The following is a 27,294-nucleotide window of genomic DNA, read 5'->3' as shown; positions in this document are numbered from 1 at the left end:
AAATCCCAGCAAGCGCGGAGCATAGAGCCTGGGGCGTACAATGTATACTATTGGGATATCTCGAGTATGTGCTTCCGGTGTTTTTTGAGTCTGCTGATGTGTCAATCTATCTTCCATAGGTGGGTTATAAGTCCCCCTACCTAGTACAACATCGTAGACCTTCAGCTTGAGTCCAAGTCGGTTTGTAAACCAAATATCCATCTCACTTGCTTTCTTTTCGCATGTCTTACTATCAACGGGCCACAATAGCTCGAAGCCGACTACTATACCAAGTATATTTCCCATATTTAGTCCAGACAGACAAGAACATCATAGATTTTGCAACAGAAATAACTAGGTCAACACGCCAGACATAGAAGGTAGTAAAATGCATCATATTATTGTTCATGCTCATGCTCACATCACACGTAACCTGTTCGAGAAGAATGTTATTACGAATCCACCAAATAGGATCGAAAGAAGCAACAAAGCAGTCCGGACACAACCGTGCCTTGTGCCCATATCCAACCCTCAAATACCGGGAGTAAGTGAACATACCTTTCCGGGCACCCTGGAAGAAGAAGCGCACAACAAAGACCTGCAACGCAGCCATGGAAACCATCATCAAAGACTCGATCACACTGAAGTTGAAAATCCGACGCTCGGTACTCCGCACGGTACTGAAGTTACGGTTCTCACGTGTGCGGAAGTACTTCTGGTTGCGGGAGACGGTGGAGAGTTGGGCGGACAGCTTGTAGATGGACTCCTCCAGACTGGAGGTTTGCTCGGGGCTAGCGCCCTGGCGGGAGGGTAGTTGGGCGCGCTGTTCGTTCTCGACCTGTAGGACCAATGGCTCAATTAGCATTTGTTGACCGCTTCCTCAAATTGATGGATATGGAACGTACGGCGATCTCGAAGTCGACCATCTTCTCGGCAAAGGTGGACATCTCATTGTTGAAGCAGAAGGTGTACTCGCCCACGCTCTGGGCAGTGAATACGAAGTCGCCCTGGCGCTCCTTTGTGCCGTCTAGAACGATCTTGCCGCCCGGTGCGGTGACGGTGTAGTCAACATCGAATGAACCGCCGGATTGGACCTGCATTATACAATATTAGCATTCGGCGCCACCACGTGTGTATATAGCTTCCCAATTAAAACAAAGATATCACGGAGTGACTGTGCTATAGCTGGATAATCCATTGAACGTACCGCGAAGTAGAAGGCCACTTTGGCGTTGTTCTGCTCAACTTTTGAGAAGAAGCATGCTTTCTCATTCGCCTCGAGTCTGTAGGTGAGGGCGGTTGCGGTGACGGATGAGACCAGGGAGGCCAGGCCGGCGAAAAGAGCGAATCGCATTGTGAGAAAGATATACCGAGAGGGGACCGTTGAACTAGGGGATGATATCCACGTCAGGAGATGGCGTTCTGGCCAACTTTGTCTTCCGCTGTTTGATTTGTTTGCATCCATCTAAACAAACTACCGTATGTATCAAATTCTAACTACTCCACGAGTCTATTTTGTAGATGAGATGCACGACATATGAGAAAATAAACAGTCTGCACTCATGATATAGACGGAGTTGTCTTCTACTTCGGCTCGTTACATAAAATAATACGAAAAAAATAAGAGAAAGGCATGATCATCGCATCAGGGTGTCGCTGCTCATGTACCGGATTGCAGCATACAGCCCTCCATCAACTCATAACCCCCCAGCGCCATGACTATAACACCTCTTTAACGAATCGAGAATCCATCACTCTTGCCCCAGAAGCTGCGGTTCTTGTTGGGGTGATCAAGGCCCAGGAAGTCGTCGGCACCAGCCGCTACATCTGACAAGATATCACCTGAAAGGGGTTAGTTAGTTTGAGAAGATGTCTTCCATAGGGATCGAAGGAACGGCACTCACCATCTTCGAGATACTTAGCGTTAGAGAAGGATGCCCGCGGGACAACAGCGAACTTGATCTTCTCAAAGTTCTTGCCCTTGATCTGCGTGCGAGCGGAAAGGCGTTTCTTTGTCTCCGCGAAAAGTTCTCCAGGTTTCACAACAAACTTGAAAGGAATTCCGTGAGTACGGCTGGGTTCGCGATCGAAGCTGAAGACGCTAATGATGCGGTCCTCGGCGTCCAACTTCAATTCCTCCGATGGGATCTTTTCGGCGTAGAGTGTGGCGTACTCGTTAATGGCAGCCACGTTTTGTTCTTCCCGAAGCTCTTTGTAGACCTTTCCACTGTGTGTTTCAGCAATTCGGATCGGCTCATCGCCCAATTCCAACTTCTGCTGCAACGCAGACAGGAGATCTGCCACGGTGCCGCTGCGGGAAACCAAGATCTCAACAATCTCCTACTTGAATATTAGCCTAATCCCAGCGTCATGAATAGGGAGTCTTTAACACGAACCTCCTTTGTGACGCCATCAGGGAGCCATGTCACTTTGAAGCACTTCTTACTCTCATAGTCACTCAAACTCATGTCCAGTATCTCGTAGTACAAAGCGTCTGCCCGGTGCATGGTGTATCCGTAGGCGCCATATTGACCGTTTAGGATTTGTGAGAGGTTCTGGTTGATGTTTCGCTTCAGGAAAGGCTTGGCCTTGCCAGTACTAGCCATCACGGGTGCGAAACGAAGATGAGTCTCGTCCACCTTGAGATGCTCACCAACCTTCTTGGCGAACTGGTCATAAGTCATCTTACGGCTGAGTGTCAAGTAGAAAGTCTCTCCTTCATTGGTCTTGATCGGTGCGAATTGAACTTCCATGCGGTTCAAAAGGTAATCGTAGAATTGCCGAGCGTCTGTGTAAAGTGCTGAGGCTGGCAGTTCGGACTCCTTGATTGCGCGCTGGAAGGTAATGATGTCGCCGTTCTGAATTTCAGATTGCTGGAAAGTCTGCTTAGGTTTCATAACGTCGATCATGGTATGTTTGATTTCTTCAAACAGCATGAACTCTGTACCGGCAGGCCAATCCATCTTGGATAGAATTGTCGGGGCCAGCTCGCTCACCTTCTGGCTCTTGTGAACGTATACAGAGCAAACACCAGTCAAGGTCTGGGCTGTAATGTCGAAGTTCTTCAGGAAAATGAGAATCGAGTCATTATCGGGCCACGAAGTAGGTTTTCCGTCGGCGCCGGTCGGTGCCACCTCCATCCATAAGCGCAAGGGCTGGCCTTTAGTGCCGTATTTGTTGTATGCCTCCTCAACAGTCATCTCCGGATCGCTGATCACCTGATCGGGTCGGGTTGTCTTGTTCTGACGATTGACCATGACCCAGAATCGAATGGCTTCTGGTTTGAGATCTCGCTCTTCGGCGATTTCCTGAGCAAATTCCTTGACTTTCTTTGCCCGAAGGATCTTGTATGGCGTAGGAAGGGCCGGGTCATCCGCTGGAAGGTCATTGCTACTCAGATCGAAGCCGTGATGGTTTTGGAATGCATCCTCATTGAGGACGCCGACATTCATGTAAAGGTGGGCTTCTTCTCTCTCTTTCTTCCGACGCAACATCTCCACCCGGTCCTCGGACATACGCTGCTCTGTTCCATAATTAGCCAACCAGTCAATTTTCCAAAGAATGGGAATCTCTCGACATACCAATGTGAGAGGGCACATCATCCTTTGTGACCGGTAATAATACATTATCCTGTCTCGTTTTCCGGATGTAAACCAACATGTAGGCGTTGTTTGTGCGGATAGCGGATCGTCCTCCAGTCGTTCCGTTCGTGCGCTGCTGGGAGTCTCCGTAGTTCTCGTCCAGGACTTCTTTGTCGGTAGCTCGGTTGACTCGGTCATCGTCAAAGCGATACCAGTGTCCATCCTTGGTGGGCTTGAGGAAGGCATAGTAATGCCCAGCATCGAGGTTACCGCTGTGGACGAGAACACCATGCAATTGGTAAACCCAGGACTCCGACTTGTCGGCGCTCTCCGAAAGATATGGAGCCGCATCGAACTCCATGGGGAATGTGTGATAATCATTGACCTTGGCCATCATGTCGAGGTTGAGGTCATACTCGAAACGTTTGAGGTGAAGATGTAGAACGGGAGGGAAGCTCTCGAAGATAACGCCCTTCTTGGCGTCTTGCAGACCGTATGGCTGCCCAGCTTCGTACTTGTTCTCCCCCTCTAGCGTCTCAACCTGAATGTAATCCCTGAAGCTGTCGTCTAAAGTCTTGTTGCCTCGAACATTGAGTTGAATATCCCAGAAGTCCTCCACACGGGAAGACTCGTAATCGACATTGATGCAAGAAATATACGTTTTTGTTTTTCCGACAAACAGATCAGGTAGAACTTTTTCTGCAACGGTACCTTTCATCTTGTGCTCCAATCGTTCCATGAGCTTTCGTGAGAGCTCCTGTACATCTTGCTGTTCAAAGATCTGGCTGGATTGCCAGCCAAAAGACGCGGTAAGCTCAGTTGTGGAAACAGCCACATCGTTGGTCTGCAGATTGTAAAACAGTCTCTGGAGGGCCCACGCGCTGTTCTCACGGGAAGCTTCCTGATCAGTCGGTATTTGGTATACGGCCTAAAGATTTTTATTAGTTTCAATAGGGGAGTAATCGAATTTGTTGTTCGTACCTTGCGGAAAGCATTTGTGAAATAAAGCGACTGCAACAGTGAGTTCAAGTAGCATGTAGCTCCCTGGTTCCTCAATCCTACCATTCCAGTCTCCTTCTTCGAGTCGTAACTAAAAAAAAAAAGAGGAAGTTAGCTTCGCTCGGGCAAACATCCCGGAAAGAACACACTTTTGGAAACTGTGCCACAAGACACCTGTGGGATCTTTCACCACACGAACATAGGCCGTGACAATTGCCTCATCGTCCTGCACCAACGGAACGGATTTTCCCTCCCACGCATGGCTGAACAGACCTTTGAGGTCGGCGAATCGAGTGAAACCCCAGTCCCCTTCCTCGGCGGTGAAACGGTGGGTTGCAACTAAAATCTAACTTAGCATTCTAGTCTAGCAATCCCTCGAGACTCGAATATCTTACCGTGGTGTGTATAAATGGAAGGATCGTTCACATTTGACAGCACCAGGGCGAACTGCACACAAGCGTACCAGTTCTCCGGGGGTCCACCCTCCCACGCATGTTCGAGGTAAAACGAGGCAAACTCGGTCTGGTTGCCGTAGGGGAAGAAGAGAATGCGCCTATTCTCGAGTTAGATTCAATGCCAGCACATAGCCATAGAGCCAAATCCAGGCAAAGAGATTTCAGGCACCCACCACGGGGAGTCACCGCATCGGAAGACAGGTCCGTGTGACTTGCGCTCCATCTTCCGCCAATCTGACAAGCGCCATGTGTTGTGGACCTCTTCTAGGGTTTCGAGGTCCGAGTTCTGGGGGAGGACCTTTGCCATCATCGCCGCGTCTATATCCATCGGGGCTCTTGGTTAGCGAATACTCAGTGCAAACAAGCAAACAGGAAGTGCATTTCTCGAGGACGATCTCATTCAGGTCCCATGCTTTGTCCAGGTAACTTGCCAAACGGCTCTGCTGTTTGTGGTCTGGGGAAAGAGGAGCAACAAAGAACATACGGTCATCTGCGGTCGGGGCGGACTCAGGCTCGTCGGATCCCGACCGGGAAACGACGACGACATCGGTCTTTTCGGCAGGGTATTGATCATAGTCATCGACAAGCATGTCGTTCTCCGCGAGCTGGTAGAACAGGGTTAGGTCCAATGACGACACTAGCGAGGGGCACGGTCGGGGGATCTCTCACGTTTTCCATCGCGGAAAGCGCCTTCCCGTCCCGGAAGGCGTCAGAGTTTTGTATTTTAGAGAAAGTTTTGTGAATAAAAAGACAGAATGTTGGAAACAAATACACTGTAGGGCTGGTGGTGGAGGAAATTCGTCTGAACCCGCAAAATAATAAGGGCCGGAGCTAGCGGTGGCGGAGCCTCGAGGGCTCGGCAGTGATATTGTTGGATGTTGGTGAGATCTGTCTTTGATTAAATGCTTATTCTTTGAGTTAATATAGCTTTTTATTGAGCTCTGACTTCTCTCCGTCTCTTAGAATTGAAATTAGGAGTTTTCTTAATTGGCAGTGCGCAATAATATATGCAGGAGTACCTAGGTGCGGAGTATACGGTGAAGAAAGCCCTATTTTATACGAGTCTGATTTGTTGTTGATATAGATAATTAGATAGTTAGATAGATGTCCATGGATGCTTTAGTTACATATGCAAGCTAATTAATATGTGTGTCTATTTGACTGCTCTCAATCTTCATATTTCCCCAAGTGACCCTCAGATGATCCAAAAGGTCCACGAGCTGATGTGTTAGCCCCAAGTCCGTGCGAGTTACCTCAGATCCGAGGCAACTTCGGATGAGAATCCAAATCGTATGACATTGACAGTTGCAGTCTTTGAACCATGTATATATATAGAGACCTCGGGATATAAATGGCTATAGACAACAAAACAAAACCTGCCATAAGCATAACAAGCTCTGTGTTGGTGTCACATGCTTGGCTCACCGCCCGGCAACCCCAAACTCTTGAAGTCCCAACTACACGCGCGCACAAGATAGTGAGCACTTATATGGTCTCGGTACTTATTGAATGAGTGCATGGAGCACAATGAGGCTGTCTTATCCAGCTCGAGGCTGGCAGCTCCTCCAATATCCCTCGAAGCGCTTCTATTCTGGAGCTCACAACCCGCCACCATGGCGGCCAGTTTCTGCAGTAGATGAGTATGGATGACTCACGTTCCTAAAGCTTAAAATGGCGATATTGACTGGGATGTACTGGCAGATGGGTAGAACGCGCTATTCGACCTATAAGTCTTCGTCAGTTGACCTTCTTTGGTCGTACCTTGACAGAACCACGACTCATCAGTTCTGCAAACTACGTGCGGACTGAGCTACCTACTCGGTAAGTTGGGAGATAATCTGCAAAACTAGGGGAAAAAGCAAAAAAAAAAAAAAATCTAATCATCGCCATTGAATAGCCTTGCGCATCGTCTACGCGACATCCAACAGCTACCATATGTGGTGGTTGCCAACCCCCATCTCACCCTTGTATACGAACTGTACTACAAAGCATTTGAGCGGGCTCGGGTTGTTCCTGAGATCCGGACCCTTGAGGACAATGACCGTTTCTGTGAAATCCTGAAGGAAATGCTACGAGAGCATCTGATTGCGATTCCCAACCTGGCAATGGGAGTGCTGGAATGCCGCAATCTCGCTCCAGCGGACGAAATGGACCGGTTAATGAACACACTTTTGCGAGCGGTATGTAAGGCTGACCTTTGGTCTAACTCCTAGCTGACAAATATCTCCTCGGCAGCGAATCTCTCGTCGAGTCATCGCAGAGCAACACCTAGCTCTGACCGAAACCTTCAACTCGCCATGGCATTTCCCTGACTCCCACGACCGAACTGACATGAATGCAGACTTTGTGGGCGAAGTGTTCCTAAAGTGCAAGGCGAAGGAGGTAGTCGAGCGATGTGGGAAATTCGCACAAGATCTAATGCGGAAGATATCAGGGTCGACCCAGATCCCCGCGATCACCGTCAAGGGCCATGCCGACGCGACCTTCCCGTATATCTTGAGTCACTTGGAATATATCATCGGAGAACTTCTCCGCAACTCAGTGCAAGCTGTGATGGAGAAATACCAGGATTCAACCCAACCCCCACCACCCATCGAAGTGCTCGTGTGCGAGACCCCGCAGCATGTGATAATGCGCATATCTGATCAAGGAGGAGGTATCCCTCGAGAGATTCTGCCATACCTGTGGTCCTTTAGCAAGGGCCCTCGCACGCAATCCCGACTGGAAAATCTTGGACAGGTTCCTGCGATGGCAGCGACGATGCAAGAACTGCAAGTGTCACACGACCGCAAACACACTGACCGGGAATCATACCATGAGGGATCCCTGGACACATTGACATCACGACCGCCCAATCTCCGTCTGGGCATGGGCCTCCCTATGAGCCGAGTCTATGCTGAATATTGGGCAGGCAGTTTAGAACTGCACAGCCTGGAAGGGTATGGAGTGGACGCATTCCTGCAGATCTCGAAGCTTGGCAATAAGAACGAGCAGGTTACTACTCGGGCGGCGATTGATGCGGTGTAAGAACTTGATACTGGGAATACTACAAGAAATGTATTCCCAGTACCTCTACATCTCTTTCAAGTCCGTCCAATGTACCTGCCCGTCAATTGTACCCGTCCATGTACACAGAACACCAGCCACATTTTTCAACTGTGGCATGTGGCGTTGCCCGTTCGGGATGACGTCATGGTCCGTTCCCCGAGCAAATCAGCTTCACGGCTGCCTCAGCCCTACCAGTGCCCTTTTAGTTCCAGTCGTGACGTCGTGGCCAAGATCAAGATGAAACGCATTAGCTCCCCAGTGGATGACAACATTCCTATTTATATCTTCATCCTCCTCTTTGCAATTCTCCTCCTCTCTTTTCTGGCCACCGATTTCAAACCTCGATCTACCAAACCTGAACAATAACACCGCAAACATCAAACACCACAATCATGGCCGGCACTTGCTCGATGCTTTGTTTGATCCTTATCACCATATTCAGTAAGTATACACTCTGCTTCCTGAAGAAAACTACCCACAAAAATCCCCACCCCACCTAGTGATCCCCAGATCGCCCCTCAATCTACCAAGCTATCCCCACTGGAATGATTCGCTAACAAACCAAACAGTTCCTCCTCTTGGTGTCTTTATGATTGCAGGCTGTGGAGTTGACTTTTGGATCAACGTCCTGCTCACAATTCTTGGGTGAGTGTTATACTAGCCATCCATACTTCCGTCATATTCAAAAACTAACCAGCGATATCTCCCAGCTACTTCCCCGGACACATCCATGCCTTCTATCTGGAATACGTCTATTATGATCGTCGCAATCGTGATCCACTGACTCGTGCCTCTCAACGGCCCGCACCGGGCGTCTACTCCGATCGCATACAAAATGGAGGCCACCGTCATACACCTCCGGACCTTAACTACGGTACCGTGTGATTTTCTTTCGATACCTCCGAACTCCTTTGTTCAACATGCTTGACCACGTCTGTCGACGGTCGGCATTCTCTGTGACTTTGAACCTAAGCAAGTCTCAAGTCTCTACCTCTGCTGTATCCATAGCGTCGATTCCTGTTTTTCTTTCGGGTGTAATTGGACCCCTTTGAAACAATAAATAAAATGAGAAGGATGGCTTTCCTTTCTCCAATGACGATGCGTTTCATATTTATCATTTTCAAAATGCAACTGTAGGAGATGAGCATTGTTAGAAGCTCCCAAAAGTAAATAAAAAAACGGGTACATCCCAACTCCTATCTCAACAGACCCAAACAAAAGCCTATACACTCGCCTTCTTCTCCGCCTTCTCCGCCTCCTTAGCCCTCTTCTCCGCGGCGGCTTTCTTATTATCCTTCACCTCGGGGAAATCAAACGGCTCACTGCTAACAATAGTCCCACCGGTCCTGGGCGCAGCACCGGTACCAGGCGCCCACAACAAAGCCCCAACCCAAGGCTGAACATTCCATCCAACATGAAGGGTAACATTCTGACGTTCCGCCAGACGACCAGTAATATCACTGATCTGGTACTTCCCCTTCTGGCCACGCAGTCTCAGAACACCGGGCGCAAGAGCTTCCTTCTTGCTCTTCGCCGCCTTAGCCGACTTAGCATGACGCTTCGCGTTCCTCTTCGCAGCAGCCACAGCCTCAGAAGTAACGGTCGCGGGAAGGAGCGCGAGGACCTGGTCTTTGAGGATATCCCATGAATACGGCGACGGGGCCGCGGGGATGATAGTGTCCCAGATGATAGACTCCGAGGCACGGACTTGTGAGCCGGGCTTATCGGAGGAGGAGTAGGTAGCGTAAACGTAGACGAAGAGCTGTTTTGTGTTCCAGTTGAAGAGAGGGCTCAGATCGGCGTCAAGGTCGAAGCGGAGCTGGGCGTATTCTTCGCGTTTGGTTGAGTAGTAGTGTGGTCGGCCTTTGACGCTGTTATACGGAGAAAGGATTTTAGTAAATTTGGTCTACCCTTCTTTTTCTTTTTAAGTCTTGGGGGTATGGGATTGGAGGGAGAATAGAAATCGCGATTTCAACTTACACCTGCACGTTCTTCAGCTGCACTGAGGCATTGGTCTGGTCTGCTGGGAAGAAGAGGACCGAAACGGCTGCCAGTGCGCTGACGACCAGCGCGACTGTAGTAAAGAAGCCGAATACGGACTGGATGCGGTTCAAGGAGGAATGCATGGTGTGTTTTGGGGTCGAATTGAGAAGATGAAGCCAGCTGGACCTGTTTGGATGTTTGGGCCTTATCGATAAGCGGGATCTATAGACCAGGGCTATCATCTCCGCATTATGACAACTCCATGGCTTCGTGCTTATCTCTTCTTTTGACTATCTTTATATCATAAGCTTTTGCTGGACTTACATATCTATATATACTCTACCTCAAATCCATTAAATCCATTCTCTCGGACCTTCGCTCCACTCTCACACAGTCAACCAAACAACCCACCCACACTTTAACCCCACACCAAACACAATGGGCGACCACGTCCTCTTCTTCTACGGTAAGTCCCTCTTAACCCAATCCAAGTCAAAAGCTAAGACCTATCCAGGAACATTAATGGCCCCGCAAATCCTGCACAAAGTAATCCACGGCCAGGCGAACCCGGAACCCTGGCAAAAAGCCACGCTCCGCTTCCAACCCGCCATTCTGCACGGGTATCGCCGACATCGCGTGCAGGACGCCGATTACCCAGGAATCGTGGCCGTCTCAAAGCCAAAAGTCGACACGGAGGATTCCGCACCGAAAACCAACGGTGGGACATCAGTTGTGGGAACCCTCGTGTCGGGACTAACAGACGGCGATGTTCACCGACTGGATAGGTTCGAGGGCTCTGAGTACGAGAAGAAACCGGTTACTGTGCGCACGCTGCGGGAAGGGCGGGGCGGTGATCTTGGTCATGCTGGTGAGGGGGCTACTGCTGAGAGCCAGCTGCGCGAAATGCTTAATGCGACGGGTGCTGAGGTTGCTGGTAAGGAAGAGGGAGAGGAGGTTTCTGCTGTGACTTATGTATATACAGCTGGGAAGGATATGCTGGAGGATGCGGAGTGGGATTTTGAGTCGTTTAAGAGGGATAAGATGTCGTGGTGGGTTGGGGTTGGAACGAATGAGAGTGAATGGTAGCTTGTTCCTGTGTCTAGATATATGTAGTTATTGTTAGATTAGATACTTTGTTAGAAAAAAGGATTGATTTCGCATTGCGATGCGGACGATGGTATCTGATGCTATGATAGTAAAGGCACAAAGTAAAAACACCATCCTTCTATCATCGAACGCCGACCCAGGGCTATGCGCTGGGCATGCCGTGACACACACGGATTAAAACGCTAAAATAACAGTGAACATATTTGTACCACGAAGAAGATGGTCAGTTCCGGTCCAGCCGGTACTGGGCTTGCATGTCGAGATTATTGATTATCTTAGACAGTAGTGTTGTATCACTTGGATGAACAGACTCATCTCTTTCGCGAAGGGCCTCGTGGGCTTTGTTTCCTTCGTTCTTTTCTTGTAGGGGTCGGTGTGCCTGGCTCTTCGGGCTCTTCCTGGCTACCGGGTACTTGGATGATGGGTTCCTCCCTTGGTGGAGCAATATGGTGAGGTTGCGACTTTGTGTCTGCAGGTGAGTCGGGGGATGCTTTGGGTGGTTTCAGGAGTTCTGCGGTAGGTAAGAGATGCATCTGGTCCGCGGTTGAATCTTCACTTGAGTCTTCGATCTTTGAATTGGAAGTCTTTGAAGGGTCTTCTGAAGGATCTGTCTCATGCTGGGACTCAGGTACCACGTCGACATCGGGAAGTTCCTCCTGACAAGGAAGGGGAGGGCCAAGCAGGAATGAAACGGGCTGTCTGGCTGCCATCACAGGCTCATCGGCTTGCCGCTGTTCCTCGTATAGCTCGTCCAGGAACTTGCCAAGACGGTATCGCAAGAGACCAGAGCCTAGTGGAGGCCAGTCATCGTTAGAATTCATACTCCGCTGTAGAACCTTCGTGATGAACCAATCAGGGCTTTGAACAAACTTCTCCAAGTATGCCAGCAGATAAAGACCACAGTCCCAGAAATTGGGCTGAAGGGGGATATCGCGAGCTCGCATTCCCTTGACATCGGTCGGGTCCAGTTCCACGTTGCGTTTAGACACCGCTTCGCGGCAGATGTACTCGCGTAGGATTTTGATGGTGGGGGAGCGAGGCATGTCGAGGGAGTCAAATGTGATGATCGTTGTTTGGTTGGGATCCAACTTCAGCCCAGTCCTCTTCTTCTTGGACTTGTTTGTCGGTTGAGACGCCGCGGCCTGCTCTTGGGCGAGCTTTTGGGCGGCGAATTTGGAGAGATTTGGGGCTGGAAGTGGGGTATCGTCGGGTACGGACTGCTTTGGATTCTTGATCGCATGCTCATTTTTCTCAATCTGCAGGGAAGCAAGGTCTTTCCTGGTCTCGGATCCCTTTCGAATTTCACAGGGTTGACTAGCCTTGTCAGAAGCATTGGGCTCTGACTTTAACTTTGGTTCCGGCTCAGGTGTCTCTTCAATTTCCTGGATCTCACTCTCAGACGCATTGGATGATTCTTTCTGTAGAGTCGGTGTTTGAACCGGCTCTACGGCGCCGTCGGCAAAACCAAGAGACAAACTTGGCAAGTTGCAAATGATTGCAACATACCAATGCGCATTCTCGTTGATAGGAACGACGATATAATCATAACTGAAAAGATCGACGTTCCGAGTCCACTTCTCCACACCACTGTAGTTGATCCCACGGTCTCCCCGTGGGGTGTTCGTGAGAGTCGCAAATAAGTAGGTGTTGAAGAAGTAGATTCGCTTGGCAGCCTCTTTGTTGGTGCGTTCGAGATGGTCCTGAAGGAAACGCATGTAGAGGGCGATCAGGTTATCGTTCAGAAAATCGTCCCGAAGTAATCGTTCACGATCGCCAAGTGTGACCTCGGCCTTCTTCTTTCCATTTCGCGGATACACCAGCGGTTTCTTCCATTTGCGGCGGAAAGAATCATCCCTGAGAAGTGAGTCCGAGTGTGCTTCAGATGTATTGTCTCCATTCGACAAGTCGGGTTTATTAGTGACACGGCGGGTAGAATAGCGGGTTTCGCGTTCCAGTGGGTTGGCGGTAGATCGAACATCAACCGCAGTATCGGTATCAAGAGGTCTTGAATCATCTTGCTTTTTAGTAGACGTCCGACAATCGGCAATGCCGTTTCCATATTTTCCCTTTTCTTGGGCAGTGCGTTTGATCTCACGCAATTTAACATTGTTGACTTCACCTTGGTCATCTCTCAAGGATTTTGAAAGTTTGGGTCGTCGCGAGGGAGGGGGAGAGTGCGCAGGATCAGGATCTTCTACCAAGTCATCAAGAATCCGCTTCTTAGGCAGCTGGTTCTCCAGTGGGAATTGCTTTTCGTATTTCAAAAACGCCTTGTCCATCCATTTCCTGTTCCAATGTTAGTAAACTGCGAACTCATCTCAAAGATAGTTAACGAAACCTACATCTCCTTGAGAGGACGCTGGACCTTGTCATTGGCTTGATTCAGCACTTCCAGTAACTTGAGCTTCTCCTCGGTGGTCCAAAACTCCACGTCAAGCTGGTCGTCTGCTTGGACAGAATTTTGCAACATTCTGATTCTCACTTTCCGGCTGGGCGGCTCACCGGTGAAGATCTGGCGAATTTGGTGGAAGGGTATTGATATTGTGTTACCCTGGCCGAGTACATCCTCACGGAGTTCAAGACCTTCCTTGTTTGAATAGATTGGGACGTATTCCATCTTATCGCAAGATTTGCCGAAGGAGCCGGTTCGGAAGTATCGCAATATGTGTTTCTTATCAGAGCCCTTTTGAGAGATCTTGGGCTTTTTTGTAGCTGGTGATGGCGGCGCAAGGTCTGGAGTTTGGGCATCGGACGGGGAGCGCTTTCGAGTCGGTGATTCTGTGTCCATTCCTGGGTTGGATGGGCGAGTGGTTTGGGATTGTGTTCCTGAGAAGGATCTCGGTACTTGATGGGTGGTGATGTCGCCTTGAAGCTCATCTGGACTTTCCCTGCCGTTGGCAGGACGATGGATGCTCGTCGACGGAACTGCAGTGCGATTGCGACCAGTTCTCTTCGGTCCAGTCTCAATGCTCCCAATAACAATGGCTTCAGAAGTCTGGTTTGCTTTGCCATTAGGCTGATACAGCCGGGGAGCTTTAGATCTCGCCTGATCCCGCCGTTGCTGCGCTGCTGTCTCAGTAAACCTTTCATCCCGAGAGTCAGCAGAAGAGAATTGGGCATGTTGAGGACGAATAGGGCTTTGCGCTACTTTGACGCCATGCTCCGCATCCCTGGGATCTTCATGTCGGTTGCGACGAGCTGCGTTTTGGTGGGAGACAAAAGGTGTGGGTCCCTGCTCCAACTGACCTATGGCTGGATTTGCCGGGGCCGTAAGGTCGATGGTTTCACTGGTTTCACTCTGGCGCCGGATCTTGGTAGGCCGACTCGACTCTTCAAACTCTTCCTCAAAGTGGTGCGACTTTCTCCGTGGAGGTTGTTGATTTGATCCTCCGGAAGAACGGACTGGCCCGCTGCTTCGGGCATTTTGTGAAAGTTTGTTCGCGGGGGAGAACGCGAAGTTGGCCTGTAACCGAGGATCAGATGGGATGTCATAGTCATGAATGTGAAGGCTGGTATTTACCCCTGGCTTCTTGTTCCTAGAATGAAATGCTCCGGGCTTTATCTTGACAGCGTTCGAGTCACTATCAAGCAAAAAAAAGCAAGCTGGTCAGCAACGATATCTCGAACAACTCAAAACACGCTTGTAGAACATACGGATATCTAGCTCCGAGCAAACGAGCCTCATCTTGCCGATTCTGGGAATCCTTCTGCTGGTCTTTGTTCAACATCTGCGACGAATCACCCTGCCTGGAAATGGGTGGGGGTATCAGCTTTTGCCTGCCTGCAGGGAAACGTTGTGGGTTCCGATGGGACATGTCTAACCGGGTAATGGGACTTAGAAAAGGGTGGGGGAAACGTGGGCGCAAAGGTTCGTCTGCGGTTGTAGATCCAGTTGGGGACGAAAAGGTATCGACATAACTGTGAACAGCCTAATACGATCAATTAGTCCCAAATCGAACATTTGAGGATAGCTTGCAACAAGAAAAGAGGCGTAGCTGAGAGATAAGCGTCCAAGGCGAGATGATTGTGCAGGGTTGAGTTATCAAAAAGCAATATGGACGGCCAAAGAGCAAATATCGGCGGGACGCGCATGCAGATACGAGATACACACCGTTGGAAGAGGAGCGATCCCAGCGTTTTGGGGAGAGGTGCGTTCGGTCAGGTTGATTTCGTCAGATAGCAGGGCAAAAGGATTGCGACTAGATCCAGCTGGTCGAGAGCGAGGAGGGGTCGAGGGCGGTGGTCGAGCCCGTTCAACAGCAGATCGTCGATCTTCGGTCTCGCGTTGGCGTCGCGGTGACAAGTTAGAGAAGAGGTCGACTAAGTTTTTAAACACAGGCATGAAGGCAGCCACAGGGTCATGACAATATGCATGGCATAGATCCCACTCCAATTGATTATTTGTCTATTGTCTTTTTTTTTTCTTCCTCATTCATGGGACGCAAGTACGCCGCATCGTCATCTGGGCCCTGGGGCGGTCAGAATTTGTTAGCGCCTGATAAATCAGTCACCCAACATACTTTCATTGTTTGATATCTTGGAATATGAGTAGATGACTACATGACTGCATGTAACATGTTGGTTGCATTGCTTGAATAATTCATTTTGTTCATACTGGTACCTTTTGCGTTATTAACGCTATTCACAACAATACCTCAATACCCCAATGGTCTGAATAATACAACCCTACATCCTAATCAGGGTTTCCGGCTTGCACATAGGGTAGTATCCATATCCCCGGGGCCGTTCACTAATACCTTTTGTTTTGGGTGCCTCGTGTTTACATAGTTCTAGTTAGAATATCAGACAGAGCCCTAACGTTGAACAGACTAAGTCCAAGTCAAAGGGCCTTACTTCACATAAGAACAAACCAGATAGCCAATACTCCCAAGCGAGAAAACCAATAGCAGCTGGTGCTGCATTCATGTTGCGTACATAAAGAGAAAACATCACGCATGAGCTCGGCAGACACAAAAAAAAAAGAAACACATGACACAGATGAGTTCACTCAAGACGTAAATCAAATCAAACCGCTTAGTTCGCCTCGATGCCCCACCGCCCCTAAGACCCAAACGCGTACCAATGATTCGTGATTGAAGTTTTTTTTTTCGGGTTTACTATACAGGGCCCAAGGCCAGGCTGGGATCATGGATCCGTTCATAGGGCCACGGCCGGCTTGGCTTTGTCCGAGTCATCTTGGCCTGTGCGCCGCCGTTCTTGATGACCGGTGCCAGTGCTAGTCTTGTCGTGGCGAGCCTGGTCAATAGCAGAACGCTGTGCAATACTGTCGTCGTGGCTCTTCCAGATGATGTTGGTGTCTGCCGGGAAAGAAAGCAGGCGCTTGATCGTTTCTCTGGAACCAAAGTTAGATATACACGGCGGTGAAATAAAGCAAGTTTTATACATACCTGATCTTGATGTTGCGCCCCCCATCAATCCTTGTCCAAACACTCAAAACATCCTCGCCGCCTCGGACACTCAGCACAGCACCGCAGACTTCGTCTCCGGCTTCCGCAAACTGGTCCCCAACCATAGCCAAGAGGAGATCCTCCCAGTATCGATCGGAAACCCCCTTCTTGAAACGTACGATCCACTTACCTCCCCGCTTGTTCGCCTCATCTTCCCAGACGGGGCGAATCCCCTTCTTGAAGATATGGTAGTCGGAAACAGTGGGAAGAAGAGAAGGCCGTTTAAGATGAGAGTACACCGCCCAGAAGCTCTCTACCGAGGATATCGAAGCGAGCGGCACGGTGGATTTTTCATAGTCGGAATATTTGGGTGTCGGGGGGCGGTACCAGACGATCCACGTAGACTTCAAGGGGTGCTCACCAGGAGCAGCGACGGAGTGGTTCTCAAAGGCCTTGCGGGTAGCCTCATCGTGTTCCAAAGGTACCTCCCGTCCAGGTGTTTTCAACTCGGAGCCACCGGGAGTCTTCGGCGCACCGAACGAGGCGAATGCGCCGGACCCCAGGCCGAAAGCGGAGGAGGCATTGGTGGATGGCGAGGAAACGCCGCCGGATAATGGAGATATTGCGTTAAATGGATTCGAGCGGCCATGCGAGCTGTCGGGTCCGAACCGCTTGGATGGGCGGGGCAGTTCGACACGGGCACTGTCTTTCGGGTCCGCTCCCGACGTAGACAGGGACAACTTGGACGAGCTAATAGAAGGAGAAAAAAACGACCAATATAAGTTACAATGGTCACCTGGGTGAGGAGGGGCACACGACTAACTTTGTCCGGCGGGTCCACAGGTTTGCATTATCCATCGCGGCGGGTGAGAAGACTGCCCGAGACACGAGCGGTCATCAGGGGGAAAGAAAAGGATCCGTAAGAAGCGTTACACAGAGATATGAGACGCCGGCGCTATTATCTCAGTGACGTAGTATAGTGGCAGATGGGAAATTCTGAAGAATAAGAGATTCGGGGGGGTGGAATCGAGGGAAAGAAAGTGAGGTAGAACGAGGGTAATAAGGAGGATATTGGTAAATGCTGTTTAAAAAGGAAATAGAGAAATAGAGAAACAAATGTATAGAGGGGGAATCAGGTGAAGGGGAAAAGTGTCGATATGAATCGGAGACTCGACTGCAGTTTGGAGGAGCAGCTGTCCTGACCAATCACCGTCGTGGTAGCCCCATTTTCGCCTGCAGCCCGCACCGTCTTTTTTCCAGTTTTCCCTTTTTCTTTCGTTTTTTTCTTTCGCTTTTCTTTTTCTTCTTCTTCTTCTTTTTATATCAAGACCACCAAACTCAAATCAACGCTGGCGACTTGTTCTTTTTTACATCACTGGCGTTTCCGATGTGTGTGTCGAGATTAAATTGATCGCATCTAAAACCATCATCACGAGGGCTTACGAGCAACCCATGAAACGTTGATGACCTGATTGACGGCACATCCATGCATATTTTTCTTTGTTTCTTTGTTTATGTGTTCATGTAGTATAGGGTACTCTAGGTACGTCTATTCAATAGCAATTCATTTCCAATTTCCAATATCCAATCCTATATTTCAATGCAGTGAAGAAACTCTTTTGAGCTCTCTGGTAATCCGAGGTCTCAACCGCCCTACTACTTTGGCCTTCGGGCTCACGGGCTGGATGAGCATGCGGTCAACAGGCAAAGTCTGAGCTTTGAAATATGTTTTGAATATGCTATAGTTTGGTCTCTTTCATCGACCAATGGACTGACTGGATGTATGTAGAGCTTACCTAAGTGATATCCTAACATCAATCCCTTGGATGCTGAACTACTACATCAATATACATCAGTTCCTTATACTTCTCACCGTACAATAATAACGTACAATAATAACGTTGATCTAAATTTTCCTTGATCAATGGGCAATATGTGACAAAAAAAAGACAAACCCGGAAGAACCCCGAAGACCTAGGGTAGTGAATCTCGTGAAGAGTAAATGCAAACCATTCCACCAACCATGTCCGATGCAATAAAACAGCCAAAAAAATAATAATAAAATAATTTGCCAATCAAGAGTCATCACTGGGTAGAGACACGATCACTTGAATCTGGCTTGGTTCGCTTGGTATCCCGATCGCTGCTCGGCACCGATGCGTCGGCCTTGCGCTTGTCACGGTCCTTTTGATTCTGGTACTCGACGCGTCGAGCTTCCTTGCGGAGCGCCTTGGATTCAAACTCGTGCCAGTCCCCTTCGACGTGCTCCAATCTGTAAATTAAGGTTAGTGGGGATAGTATACATAAGGGAGCGTGGGAGACGTACTCAATCGGCGGGCGAGGAGCAGGTTCCTCCGATACAAAGTATGGATGTTTAAGAACATCTTCAGCACTCGGCCGCTGTGAAGGGTCATAGCGGAAGATCGAGGAGATAAGATCCATCGCACCGGTTGTCAACACATCACGATATACGTCCTCGAAAATGCGTTTTCTCCGTTCCGTTGGCCGCATCAGGTGGAACCAGGGCATCTCCACAAGGTCAGGCCACTCAGTTTTGGTAGGAGTACCCAAAGCATTATAGATCTTATCCATCTGACTCAATTCGCCACCTTCACCAGGGAAAACTGCCTTTTTGGTGAACATCTCCATGCAAACGCATGCAGCGCTCCATACGTCCACAGCGGGGCCATATCGGGTTTCACCCAAGAGGAGTTCTGGGGGTCGGTACCAGATGGTGATGACTCGGTTGGTGTAGTCAAGTTGCCGACTTTTGGAGAAGAATCGGGCCAGGCCAAAGTCGGCAAACTTTAACAATCCACGATTGCTGATCAATATGTTGGCTGCTTTGATGTCACGATGTAAAACTCCGCGATGATGAAGGTAATTGAGACCTTCGAACATTTGCTTCGCCAAATCCTTCTTGTGTGAGAGAGTGAGAGAGAAAGTGGGATGATTGATCAGACCGGTTAGATCGTGAGAGAGGTATTCAAAGACCATAAAACATTCGTTTTTTTCAACCATGACCTCCAGGAGGCTGACGACATTGTGGTTCCGGAGATGCTGAAGCAGCTTGATCTCTCGGACAGCCGTGACGGGGAAGCCGTCCTTCTCACCCTCCATTCGGATCTTCTTGAGAGCGACTTTACGCTGGGTATAGACGTGGATTCCTTTGAACACTTTTCCATACGTTCCAGCGCCGATGACAGACTCATTGCCCGGCTTTCGGTAGTACACAGATTCGGCATTAGCAAACTCCTCAGGAAGCGTGGGGCGCGGTTTGGGGCGAATAAGAATCCGCTTCTGCTTTGGTGGTGGTGCCTCTCTAGGCGGTTCTGGAGAAGGGTCACGGCGGCGATCTTGCCAGTCCAAGGGCCTGTCTGGGGGCCGCTCTCCTTGTCGTCGATCACGACGTTGGTCGAACCGGCGATCATCCCTTCGATCCCGTGGATCACGGAACTCTCGTGGCTCCCTGAAGTCTCTGCGGTCTCGATCCCGATTTCGTCCACGGTCCCGGTCCCGGCGATCGGCTCTTTGATCTGGTTTGAATTTGGGCAATGGGCCATTGGTAAACCGATTGCGAGGTTGTTGGGGTGGCTCTGGTGCACGAGGGGCTGGCTCACGGACCTGCTGCATCCTCTGGGCAAGGTCGGGTACTGGTTTTGGGGCAGGGGAAGGTGCGGCCTTTGACTTGAAAGCAAAGCTAAATTTCCCTCCCTTGTTTGCCGGCGTCGTTTCATTAGATTCGTGGGTCGGGGGTGGCATGGACTGGGGATTTCCACCAGCGGGTTGGGGTTGTGTCTGGTTCTCCTCTTCATCCCTATTAAGGGGCCGGCCATAATTATCACTTTCGCCAGCTCGGGGGGATTGCGGGTCAATGTGGGATTGTGGGCGGTTGGGGGTTTGTGACCCATGGCTGTGTGTCTGGTGAGGGCTATGTTGTCCCCCACGGCCTCGTGATCCGGATGCAGTCCATTGCAGGTTGTTGAAATGCCCCCTCGCGCCGCGGTGTGAGGGTCCATTGTGATACGGATGAGGACCAGAGCCAGAAAATCGCCGATCGGGACCCTGATTTGAAAAGTTTCCTCGATGGCCGCCACCAGAGTGGCCACCTCGATGAGGAGGACCGCCATACGGAGATTGAGGATGATGATTGTTCGGGCCGTTGAATTGACCTTGGTTATGGTAATAGTTTCCATTTTGCGATGAATAGTCATCATGTCGGTAAGGAGATGTATGGCTTAGAGAGTGTTAGTATAATCTGGAATGTAATATGTAAAGTGAAAGCAAAAGAAAACTCACCCAGGTCCAGAATACGGAGGTGGGCCAGACCATCCTCCTCGCCCTGTGGAGTAAGGCGAGGGCGGTTGCGGCGAACCGTGGTATGAGCCTGTCGATGCCGCGTTTTGAGGGTTTGCATAGGTCCGGGTATCAAGATGCGGTCGAGACGGCCGACGGCGAGGCTGATTCTTCACATCGGAACGCATCGCATGCATTGACAACTCATCTCGCGCGTGATTAGGGGGTTCTCCAGGAGGACCGAAGTTATCAGAGTCAAAACTCGGAATCGGGCGCGGTGGAGATGGTGACCGAGCAGTACCGTCCACAACAGACTGGATTGGTCGAGTTGTGTTCATCGCCGAATCACGCCGTGACCTGCGAGACGATGTTGAGTATTTCGAGGTTGCAGATCGTACGGAGTGCCGTGAGTTCGAACGATAGTGAGATCCGTGCTCGCTATAATTGTCATCCCCAGGGGTACGAGACCGTCGATCGGGCGAAGGATGAAACCCTCGGTCATGAACCGGTGATCTAGATCTTCCTGGACGTGGAATATCTGGACGGCGACGGTCTTTTCCACGGCGGTCCCGGCCCCGTCGCGGTGATCTTCGTCTCGGAGCACCACGGCCTTGGTTGCGGCCACCTCGTTTCTTGAATGAAGGGCTTCGATCCCGGATATCCCAGTTGTCGGAGTAATTTGGACGCGGCGGAGGGAGAGGGCCACGACCGCCACGCGGTGAAGGGCTTCGAGTCCTTTGCCGTTTCTGTGGAGGTCCGGTTGATGATTCGTCTCTTCGAGGACCGGGGGCTTCTCTGTCAAAAGGTCCGGAAGTGTGGGTGTTCCAGTCACCGGCTGATGACACAGGTTGGGTTGAATCTAGTCGACGGCTGTTGTGAAAGTTTCGAGGCGGAGGAGAACCTCGAGGAGGAGATCGATCCGGAGCGAAATCACCTATGTCGTGAGAAGAGTCAGGGCCAAAGCGGGACGCGCGTGGTGGCGACCGCCCCGGGCGATCGAAATTGCGGTTATTGGGCCGATATGGACGGCCTCGGTCACGACCTCTATTTCTCCCTCGATCGCGGCCTGACCCTCGACCTCTCCGTCTCTCCCTGTCACGGGGATCACGATCTGGGTCAGCACTCCACTGTTCTCTCAACACCGGACTCGTTCGGGACCCAGCCATATCAACGTCGCCAACGGCATCTGGTTCAATCAGAGAAAGTAGAGAATGTCAGCAAGGCCAGTCCTGGAAAATAGCCTTGAACTAGAGATAATGATGAGAAAGCGCAGTGAGCGATGGCGTCCAACCGTGGCTGCGATCGCAGGCGGAAGTCTTTCGGGTTTGGGGAACCCGGAACGATGGTTCTTCCAGATTCCGAACTGTGCACACTGTCAAGCGCTGGTGAACAACAAGAACATAAGCAAGGGGAAAATTGAATGGGGCATACGCACCAATTCAGATTTATCAAATACACCGACTCAATCTTCCATGTAAAAAATGAACACTACTTGGCCGTGGAAGGTGGGTTTCTCAAGGTTGGAGACCTCGGAATTGCTGACTGATCCGCGTTGCGGCTCTACAACTTGATTCGACGCTTGGATGCTGGAAGGTTGGCGTGCAGCTGTCGAAAACAAGTGCAACCTGTACTTCTGCTTTGTTCCTCCGTCTTTTTGGATACCGAATGTGTCGAGTCTGTGTCTGCTCAGCACATGACAATCTGATCAGATGGTGCCCAGGTGTTGGAGAAACAGACATGCTAGCCAGGTTGCTAGCATTTTGTCTCCTTTGTGCTCGCCCTGCCCTCTTGTACAGCAGTTGCCTGTTTTTGGCAAAGCCACATTGAGACTGTGTTGGCTTGTCCCACGAATGAAACTATCTACGTATTGCACAAGGCCAGATGGGCCAACATTCCCGAGGCAACATTGTGAACAGGATAATCCCCGTTGGATTATCAGGTCACACCATAAAATCAAAGGCTGGAGTCTCTTATCATTCTTTCTCCCAGGATCATGGAGCTGTTGGTCAATTCGGATGGCCGATTCGACATGATGTGATTCTTTGTTGCAAGCAACTTTGATGCTTTGTATCACACCCTGTCAGTCAGTTTTTTGATGTCTTGTAAGTTGTAGATTGATCATTTGTCGAAGTTCGGGTCAAGCACCATAAAAAGAGCGCGCTGGAATGAAGCTTGGCCGTGATTTACAACAGATAGACTGATGGTTGACTATCTGGGGACAAATACCACCGGGACAGATATGAAACATGGGCGGAAATCCCAATTTCAACATCGTTTTAAGCCGACATTTTCAAGTCATGTGTCTTTATGGTTCTGCCGCAAAAGGCACGAATGCATGTTGGTGATATCCTGATGTCCAGGTTGGTTGGCCAGACAGAAGGTTGGCGGCAATAGCGGGGAGCATACCGAATGAGGGGTCAATGTACGAGACGGTCAAGGCAAGAGCCTAAAATCAATGATGGTTCCACCCCAATCCAGTACAATCCAGTAAAATGCGCAAGCCCCCAAAGGTGCGGCTTGTCGGCGAAATGCTAGAGACTAGGCCCTGCACTCAGCCAACCCCGCCTCCCATGTTAAATAGCGAGATCAATTCCAAGACCAGAAATTGAAAGTTTGTAATCTAAGGGAAAGCAAAACATCGTGATGTGGATGTGGTTGCAGGGAACTCAGGGCCGTGGCCTGAAAGTCAGCCCGAGATTGAGCGGGATGTGCTGGAACACAAAACCCCGGCCATTCTCACCCGACAAATAAGGACCATTTCCCAGAAAACCAGAGAGTTAGATTCAACAAACGATATGATCGCAGTATCATCAGAATGGCACACGGAATGCCGAATCGGCGAGGAACTAAGAAAGCAAAGAGATAGGTTGATGTCATGGGCAGGTCGAAGTTGTGCCGGAACTGGGCGTGGGGTCACATGTAGGTCACGTGATGTCATATTGTTTATGTACTTTTGTGCATCAATCAACGCTGTCCAGCACTCCGCAACCACATCTTTTAGGAGACTCTACTTACATATGTATTCTACTACCCTGGTAACAATTCATGAGTGCCCCAGCTGCTAGTTAGCTCCCAATCATATTCTACAGACACTACACCCTTTGACACACGACTCATCCCCTATGTCATCGGGTCTGAGCTCATGAAGCGAAGCACTCCACTTAGTGCTCCATAGATAAGGAAACGCCGGCGACGGGTATAAGCATCAGTGACTTGTCGTGAGTACATTGGTCAGGCGACGAATATTTACTACATAAGTGACCAGATCAGAATCTGAGACGCTATATCTAACACAACGGAGCCAGCACCTATTAGTACGTAGGCACAAAACGAATACGTTTCTACGCGCTATACAGCAGTAAATTTAGGAAATCAAACAACTGGTACTCATACAAGTTTATTCAGTAATACTCTACAATAAACTCCATCTTTTTCAAGGATTGACTACCTCCCTACTCTCACAACTGCGTTAAGATCACCCCCCAATCACTTTATGCTTGTGCGTCAAGCAAGGTTCCCTCAAAGCTACTCAAACAGGCGCTGAAGTATTCTTAAATCAACCCTCCCAAGGAGGATTGATCACCGACAGCTTTAGCCTCCCCAGACAACCGTCCCACCCCGAGTGATTCATCCGTTCCGTCGATGGCAAAACGACGGAGACGAGGTGCCGCGGGCTCGTCAGGGTCCTCAGGGTCCTCAGGCTCCGAAAAGGTGACTGCGTGATGCACAACTCCATTGCCACCGAGGGCCTGGGGAGGAGGAACGTTACCGGTCTCTGCCTCTTCGTTCGACAAAGGAGAGGCAGCTGAAGAATATTGATCTTGTGAATGGGCAAAAGACAGCCCAAGCCCATGGACTTCTTGAGAACTCATGGAATTAACGTCGGTACTGTTTTGCACATTCAAGGGCGCGATGGCTTGCGGCTGTGGCTGCAGGGCAACGACGGGATCTTCGCTGTTCTCGTTAAGGCTAGACTGAGATGTGCTCTGTCTTTCTGGATGCAAATCTGGCACAGAAGCTGAGAGTGAATTAGCAGGCTCATGTAACCTAAGAGGTTGGAAGAAGGCCACCATACGCGGATCCGGGTTCTGACTTTCCGCAACATGTTGACTCGAATCTTCTGAACTATGTTCTGGCACAGTAGTTGGGTCCGAAACAACAGTGGATTCTGGCAAGGCTGGAGCAGTCGGGGGGGTTAGCGCATCCAGTATGGTCGCAGCAGCTGGCAGATGCGAAGCAACCGGCTGGTTTGAGGGACCCGACGGGCTCAAAGTATTAGCTGAGTCTAGATCATCCGGGAGGGTTAGAGGAGCCGGCGGTGTCAGAGCAGTGATCAGTGCTGCAGCAGCTGGCAAATGCGATACACTCGCCGGGTTTGCGGCAGCTGATAGATTTGGGTTGACCGACGAGTTTAGAGAGTTAGCTGAGCTTGGAGTGATCACAGTGTTTAGAGCAGCCACGTTGTCTGAAGCAGTCACGACGTTTGGAGCAGTGAACAGACCCGAAGCATCGGATGTATCAGACGAAACAGGGGCAGTAGGTGGGTTGGGATTTGCGCGCCGCGGCAGCCAAGGAAGGGTTGGTAAAGGAAGCATAGCACCCTCAAAGGTGGCAGGCTCAATCCTTACGATATGGGCACCACTGTCATTGAGCACGATGTAAGGAGGTGTTCGGTGCCGTCTTCCGCGTGGGGCTGCGATGGGCTGGATATCATCAGGCTGAACGCCAGCGATAAGTTGCTGCCGGATGAGCCATGCTTGGATAATGCGCTCTGGGGCATAAGGGGTGGCACCCTCAGGGAACGGAGTCGGATCGAATGGAAATCTGTAAGGGTTTCCCCAATCGGTATACCGCTGTGGTTGAGGTGCTGGCATTGGAGGAGTTCCCTCGGGGATTGGAACAGCTGAATATTGGTCCTGAGCCACCGCAGGATAAGGAGAAGGAGGCCTATGGTGAGGAGAATGGCCCATGAGGTGATCAGGGCCCATAAAGCCAGGTGCCTCAAACCGGACATGCGGCATCGGCTCAAATGGTCCGGCTGCAGTGGAACCTTGAGTTTCATATTGCTCATGCGCGCCCATCGATGGTGGCTGCAGTCCATGTGCGGCACTGGGATGGTACGAAGGTTGGTTGAATTCGTTGGTAAATTGCGAAGTTCCACGATATGATTCTTCAAGTATGCGAGAAGCTTCATTCTGGGACTCGTCGAGCATGTCAGAATCGTGGTCTTGAGAGTTGGCCATGTGAGAAGCTTGATTCTGGGACTGGTTGGACCCAAAAGCAGCCTCATACCAGGCTTCAACTTCTCTACGGGCATTCACTCGATTGGTTTCATTGATCCTTCGTAATCTCTCAAGGTGGACGAAGAAGTCAGGGTGCACACGTGGACCAGAAGCTTCGGAAGAGTCAGAGTCGGCGTCAGCTGCCAGGTGCGCCTGGAGAATTTCAAGGGTTGCAGGAGTGGGAAACCACGAGGATCTGGACTCGGCAGCATTGTTGGTGCCGGTAGACTCGTTGGCGAAGCCGGGGGTATCGTCGTCAGAAGAGAGATCCGAGGAGTCATGGACGGCTGAACGTCGAGTGCGGTCCGCCATTGTGTCAAAATGTATTCTTGGTTCCTTTAATTACATCCAAGTAAGTGTCATGCTTGATTTGATACGACACATTCAACATACTTGCAGTGCTCAATATTGTCAGGGTGAACCCTTCATGTGCAGTGTATTCGACAGGTTTGAGTGTGAGAACCCTTTGTCGAGCAAAGAGGTTAGTGTCACGTCTTATGAAAAGATCAATCAGATCAGAAGGGATATCACAACATATTTCCTTCAAAGGAAATCCGTGGTATGCATAGGAGGTTGGTATTATATAGAGCAGACACAAAGGAACCAGGATCAACTCGCACGAGACTTACAGAGATAGATAACACTGATGCCACTCTTGAGTGGCTTTGGAGTTGCGTGTGGTGTGTTGTGGTAAGAGACAACGAGAGCTAAGCTTGAACGTGGGCGTGACTGGAGGATGCGACACGCTTGTCAAATGCACCACAGAAAGCACAAGAAGCACAGGCAGAGGCAACCAATAGATTGCAGGAAGCACTGAAGATGACTAGAGGAAGTTTCTGAATGATAGAGAGGTTAAGCGTGGGATAGAGAGTTGGATTGAGAGCTGAGTGGTAGAGGAGAGATGAGACAGGAAGAAAGAGTTTGTTGGAGGATGAATTTAAGAGAAGGGAAAAAACAAGTCAGGTGTGTGTATGTATACGAGACCATCGTCACATGCAACGATGAATCGTCAATAGAGTGGTTATAATTCACCGCTGATGAGGTCCTTGATATTGTGAGCAGTTTGAAAGCCTCTGGCGATACCTATCTATCTTCAAGCGGATGAAACTCTTAGGGATCAGGATGACCTATCTTTACATCCACACCTACGCAGGTA

General features: G+C 50.0%; 12 protein-coding genes across 12 annotated transcripts; 5 read left to right on the top strand and 7 right to left on the bottom strand.

Annotated features, from left to right (window-relative positions):
• Positions 1-401: 401 nt before the first annotated feature.
• PEX2_000490 (p24 family protein) lies at positions 402-1,333 on the bottom strand (the record flags this gene model as incomplete). The annotated part of the gene is made up of 4 exons (XM_016737327.1): positions 402-412; positions 538-817; positions 885-1,073; positions 1,187-1,333. 4 exons carry the CDS (start codon positions 1,331-1,333, stop codon positions 402-404), a joined length of 627 nt encoding a protein of 208 aa, XP_016599042.1.
• A 378-nt stretch (positions 1,334-1,711) lies between these two features.
• PEX2_000480 (ubiquitin-specific protease UBP15) lies at positions 1,712-5,604 on the bottom strand (the record flags this gene model as incomplete). The annotated part of the gene is made up of 10 exons (XM_016737326.1): positions 1,712-1,821; positions 1,884-2,319; positions 2,376-3,502; positions 3,561-4,488; positions 4,542-4,571; positions 4,623-4,650; positions 4,709-4,898; positions 4,955-5,112; positions 5,188-5,332; positions 5,385-5,604. 10 exons carry the CDS (start codon positions 5,602-5,604, stop codon positions 1,712-1,714), a joined length of 3,372 nt encoding a protein of 1,123 aa, XP_016599041.1.
• Positions 5,605-6,426: 822 nt separating this feature from the next.
• PEX2_000470 (protein kinase PKP2) lies at positions 6,427-8,428 on the top strand (the record flags this gene model as incomplete). Its single annotated transcript, XM_016737325.1, has 5 exons — positions 6,427-6,491; positions 6,746-6,835; positions 6,912-7,194; positions 7,250-8,037; positions 8,269-8,428. The coding sequence occupies 5 exons, from the start codon at positions 6,427-6,429 to the stop codon at positions 8,426-8,428; spliced, it is 1,386 nt and encodes a 461-aa protein (XP_016599040.1).
• Positions 8,429-8,454: 26 nt separating this feature from the next.
• PEX2_000460 (YqaE/Pmp3 family membrane protein) lies at positions 8,455-8,947 on the top strand (the record flags this gene model as incomplete). Its single annotated transcript, XM_016737324.1, has 3 exons — positions 8,455-8,503; positions 8,632-8,707; positions 8,773-8,947. The coding sequence occupies 3 exons, from the start codon at positions 8,455-8,457 to the stop codon at positions 8,945-8,947; spliced, it is 300 nt and encodes a 99-aa protein (XP_016599039.1).
• Positions 8,948-9,284: 337 nt separating this feature from the next.
• On the bottom strand, positions 9,285-10,188 carry PEX2_000450 (signal peptidase complex subunit SPC3; the record flags this gene model as incomplete). The annotated part of the gene is made up of 2 exons (XM_016737323.1): positions 9,285-9,933; positions 10,043-10,188. 2 exons carry the CDS (start codon positions 10,186-10,188, stop codon positions 9,285-9,287), a joined length of 795 nt encoding a protein of 264 aa, XP_016599038.1.
• Positions 10,189-10,483: 295 nt separating this feature from the next.
• On the top strand, positions 10,484-11,131 carry PEX2_000440 (gamma-glutamylcyclotransferase family protein; the record flags this gene model as incomplete). Its single annotated transcript, XM_016737322.1, has 2 exons — positions 10,484-10,511; positions 10,560-11,131. The coding sequence occupies 2 exons, from the start codon at positions 10,484-10,486 to the stop codon at positions 11,129-11,131; spliced, it is 600 nt and encodes a 199-aa protein (XP_016599037.1).
• A 332-nt stretch (positions 11,132-11,463) lies between these two features.
• Positions 11,464-15,678, bottom strand: PEX2_000430 (uncharacterized protein; the record flags this gene model as incomplete). The annotated part of the gene is made up of 7 exons (XM_016737321.1): positions 11,464-13,438; positions 13,495-14,615; positions 14,673-14,733; positions 14,807-15,081; positions 15,264-15,472; positions 15,594-15,621; positions 15,673-15,678. 7 exons carry the CDS (start codon positions 15,676-15,678, stop codon positions 11,464-11,466), a joined length of 3,675 nt encoding a protein of 1,224 aa, XP_016599036.1.
• A 631-nt stretch (positions 15,679-16,309) lies between these two features.
• PEX2_000420 (eukaryotic translation initiation factor 4E) lies at positions 16,310-17,418 on the bottom strand (the record flags this gene model as incomplete). The annotated part of the gene is made up of 3 exons (XM_016737320.1): positions 16,310-16,505; positions 16,561-17,310; positions 17,384-17,418. 3 exons carry the CDS (start codon positions 17,416-17,418, stop codon positions 16,310-16,312), a joined length of 981 nt encoding a protein of 326 aa, XP_016599035.1.
• A 1,227-nt stretch (positions 17,419-18,645) lies between these two features.
• PEX2_000410 (putative protein kinase) lies at positions 18,646-22,042 on the bottom strand (the record flags this gene model as incomplete). Its single annotated transcript, XM_016737319.1, has 6 exons — positions 18,646-18,832; positions 18,887-20,797; positions 20,860-21,213; positions 21,255-21,651; positions 21,826-21,948; positions 21,997-22,042. The coding sequence occupies 6 exons, from the start codon at positions 22,040-22,042 to the stop codon at positions 18,646-18,648; spliced, it is 3,018 nt and encodes a 1,005-aa protein (XP_016599034.1).
• A 25-nt stretch (positions 22,043-22,067) lies between these two features.
• Positions 22,068-22,889, top strand: PEX2_000400 (uncharacterized protein; the record flags this gene model as incomplete). Its single annotated transcript, XM_016737318.1, has 2 exons — positions 22,068-22,330; positions 22,592-22,889. 2 exons carry the CDS (start codon positions 22,068-22,070, stop codon positions 22,887-22,889), a joined length of 561 nt encoding a protein of 186 aa, XP_016599033.1.
• Positions 22,890-23,056: 167 nt separating this feature from the next.
• PEX2_000390 (uncharacterized protein) lies at positions 23,057-23,391 on the top strand (the record flags this gene model as incomplete). The annotated part of the gene is made up of 2 exons (XM_016737317.1): positions 23,057-23,155; positions 23,251-23,391. The coding sequence occupies 2 exons, from the start codon at positions 23,057-23,059 to the stop codon at positions 23,389-23,391; spliced, it is 240 nt and encodes a 79-aa protein (XP_016599032.1).
• Positions 23,392-24,407: 1,016 nt separating this feature from the next.
• On the bottom strand, positions 24,408-26,450 carry PEX2_000380 (uncharacterized protein; the record flags this gene model as incomplete). The annotated part of the gene is made up of 1 exon (XM_016737316.1): positions 24,408-26,450. The coding sequence occupies one exon, from the start codon at positions 26,448-26,450 to the stop codon at positions 24,408-24,410; it is 2,043 nt and encodes a 680-aa protein (XP_016599031.1).
• Positions 26,451-27,294: the final 844 nt, after the last annotated feature.

Source organism: Penicillium expansum (genome assembly GCF_000769745.1).
Source record: "Penicillium expansum strain MD-8 chromosome Unknown contig3, whole genome shotgun sequence".
NCBI classification, from domain to species: Eukaryota; Fungi; Ascomycota; class Eurotiomycetes; order Eurotiales; family Aspergillaceae; genus Penicillium; species Penicillium expansum.
This window is presented reverse-complemented; position numbering and strand designations above follow the sequence as displayed.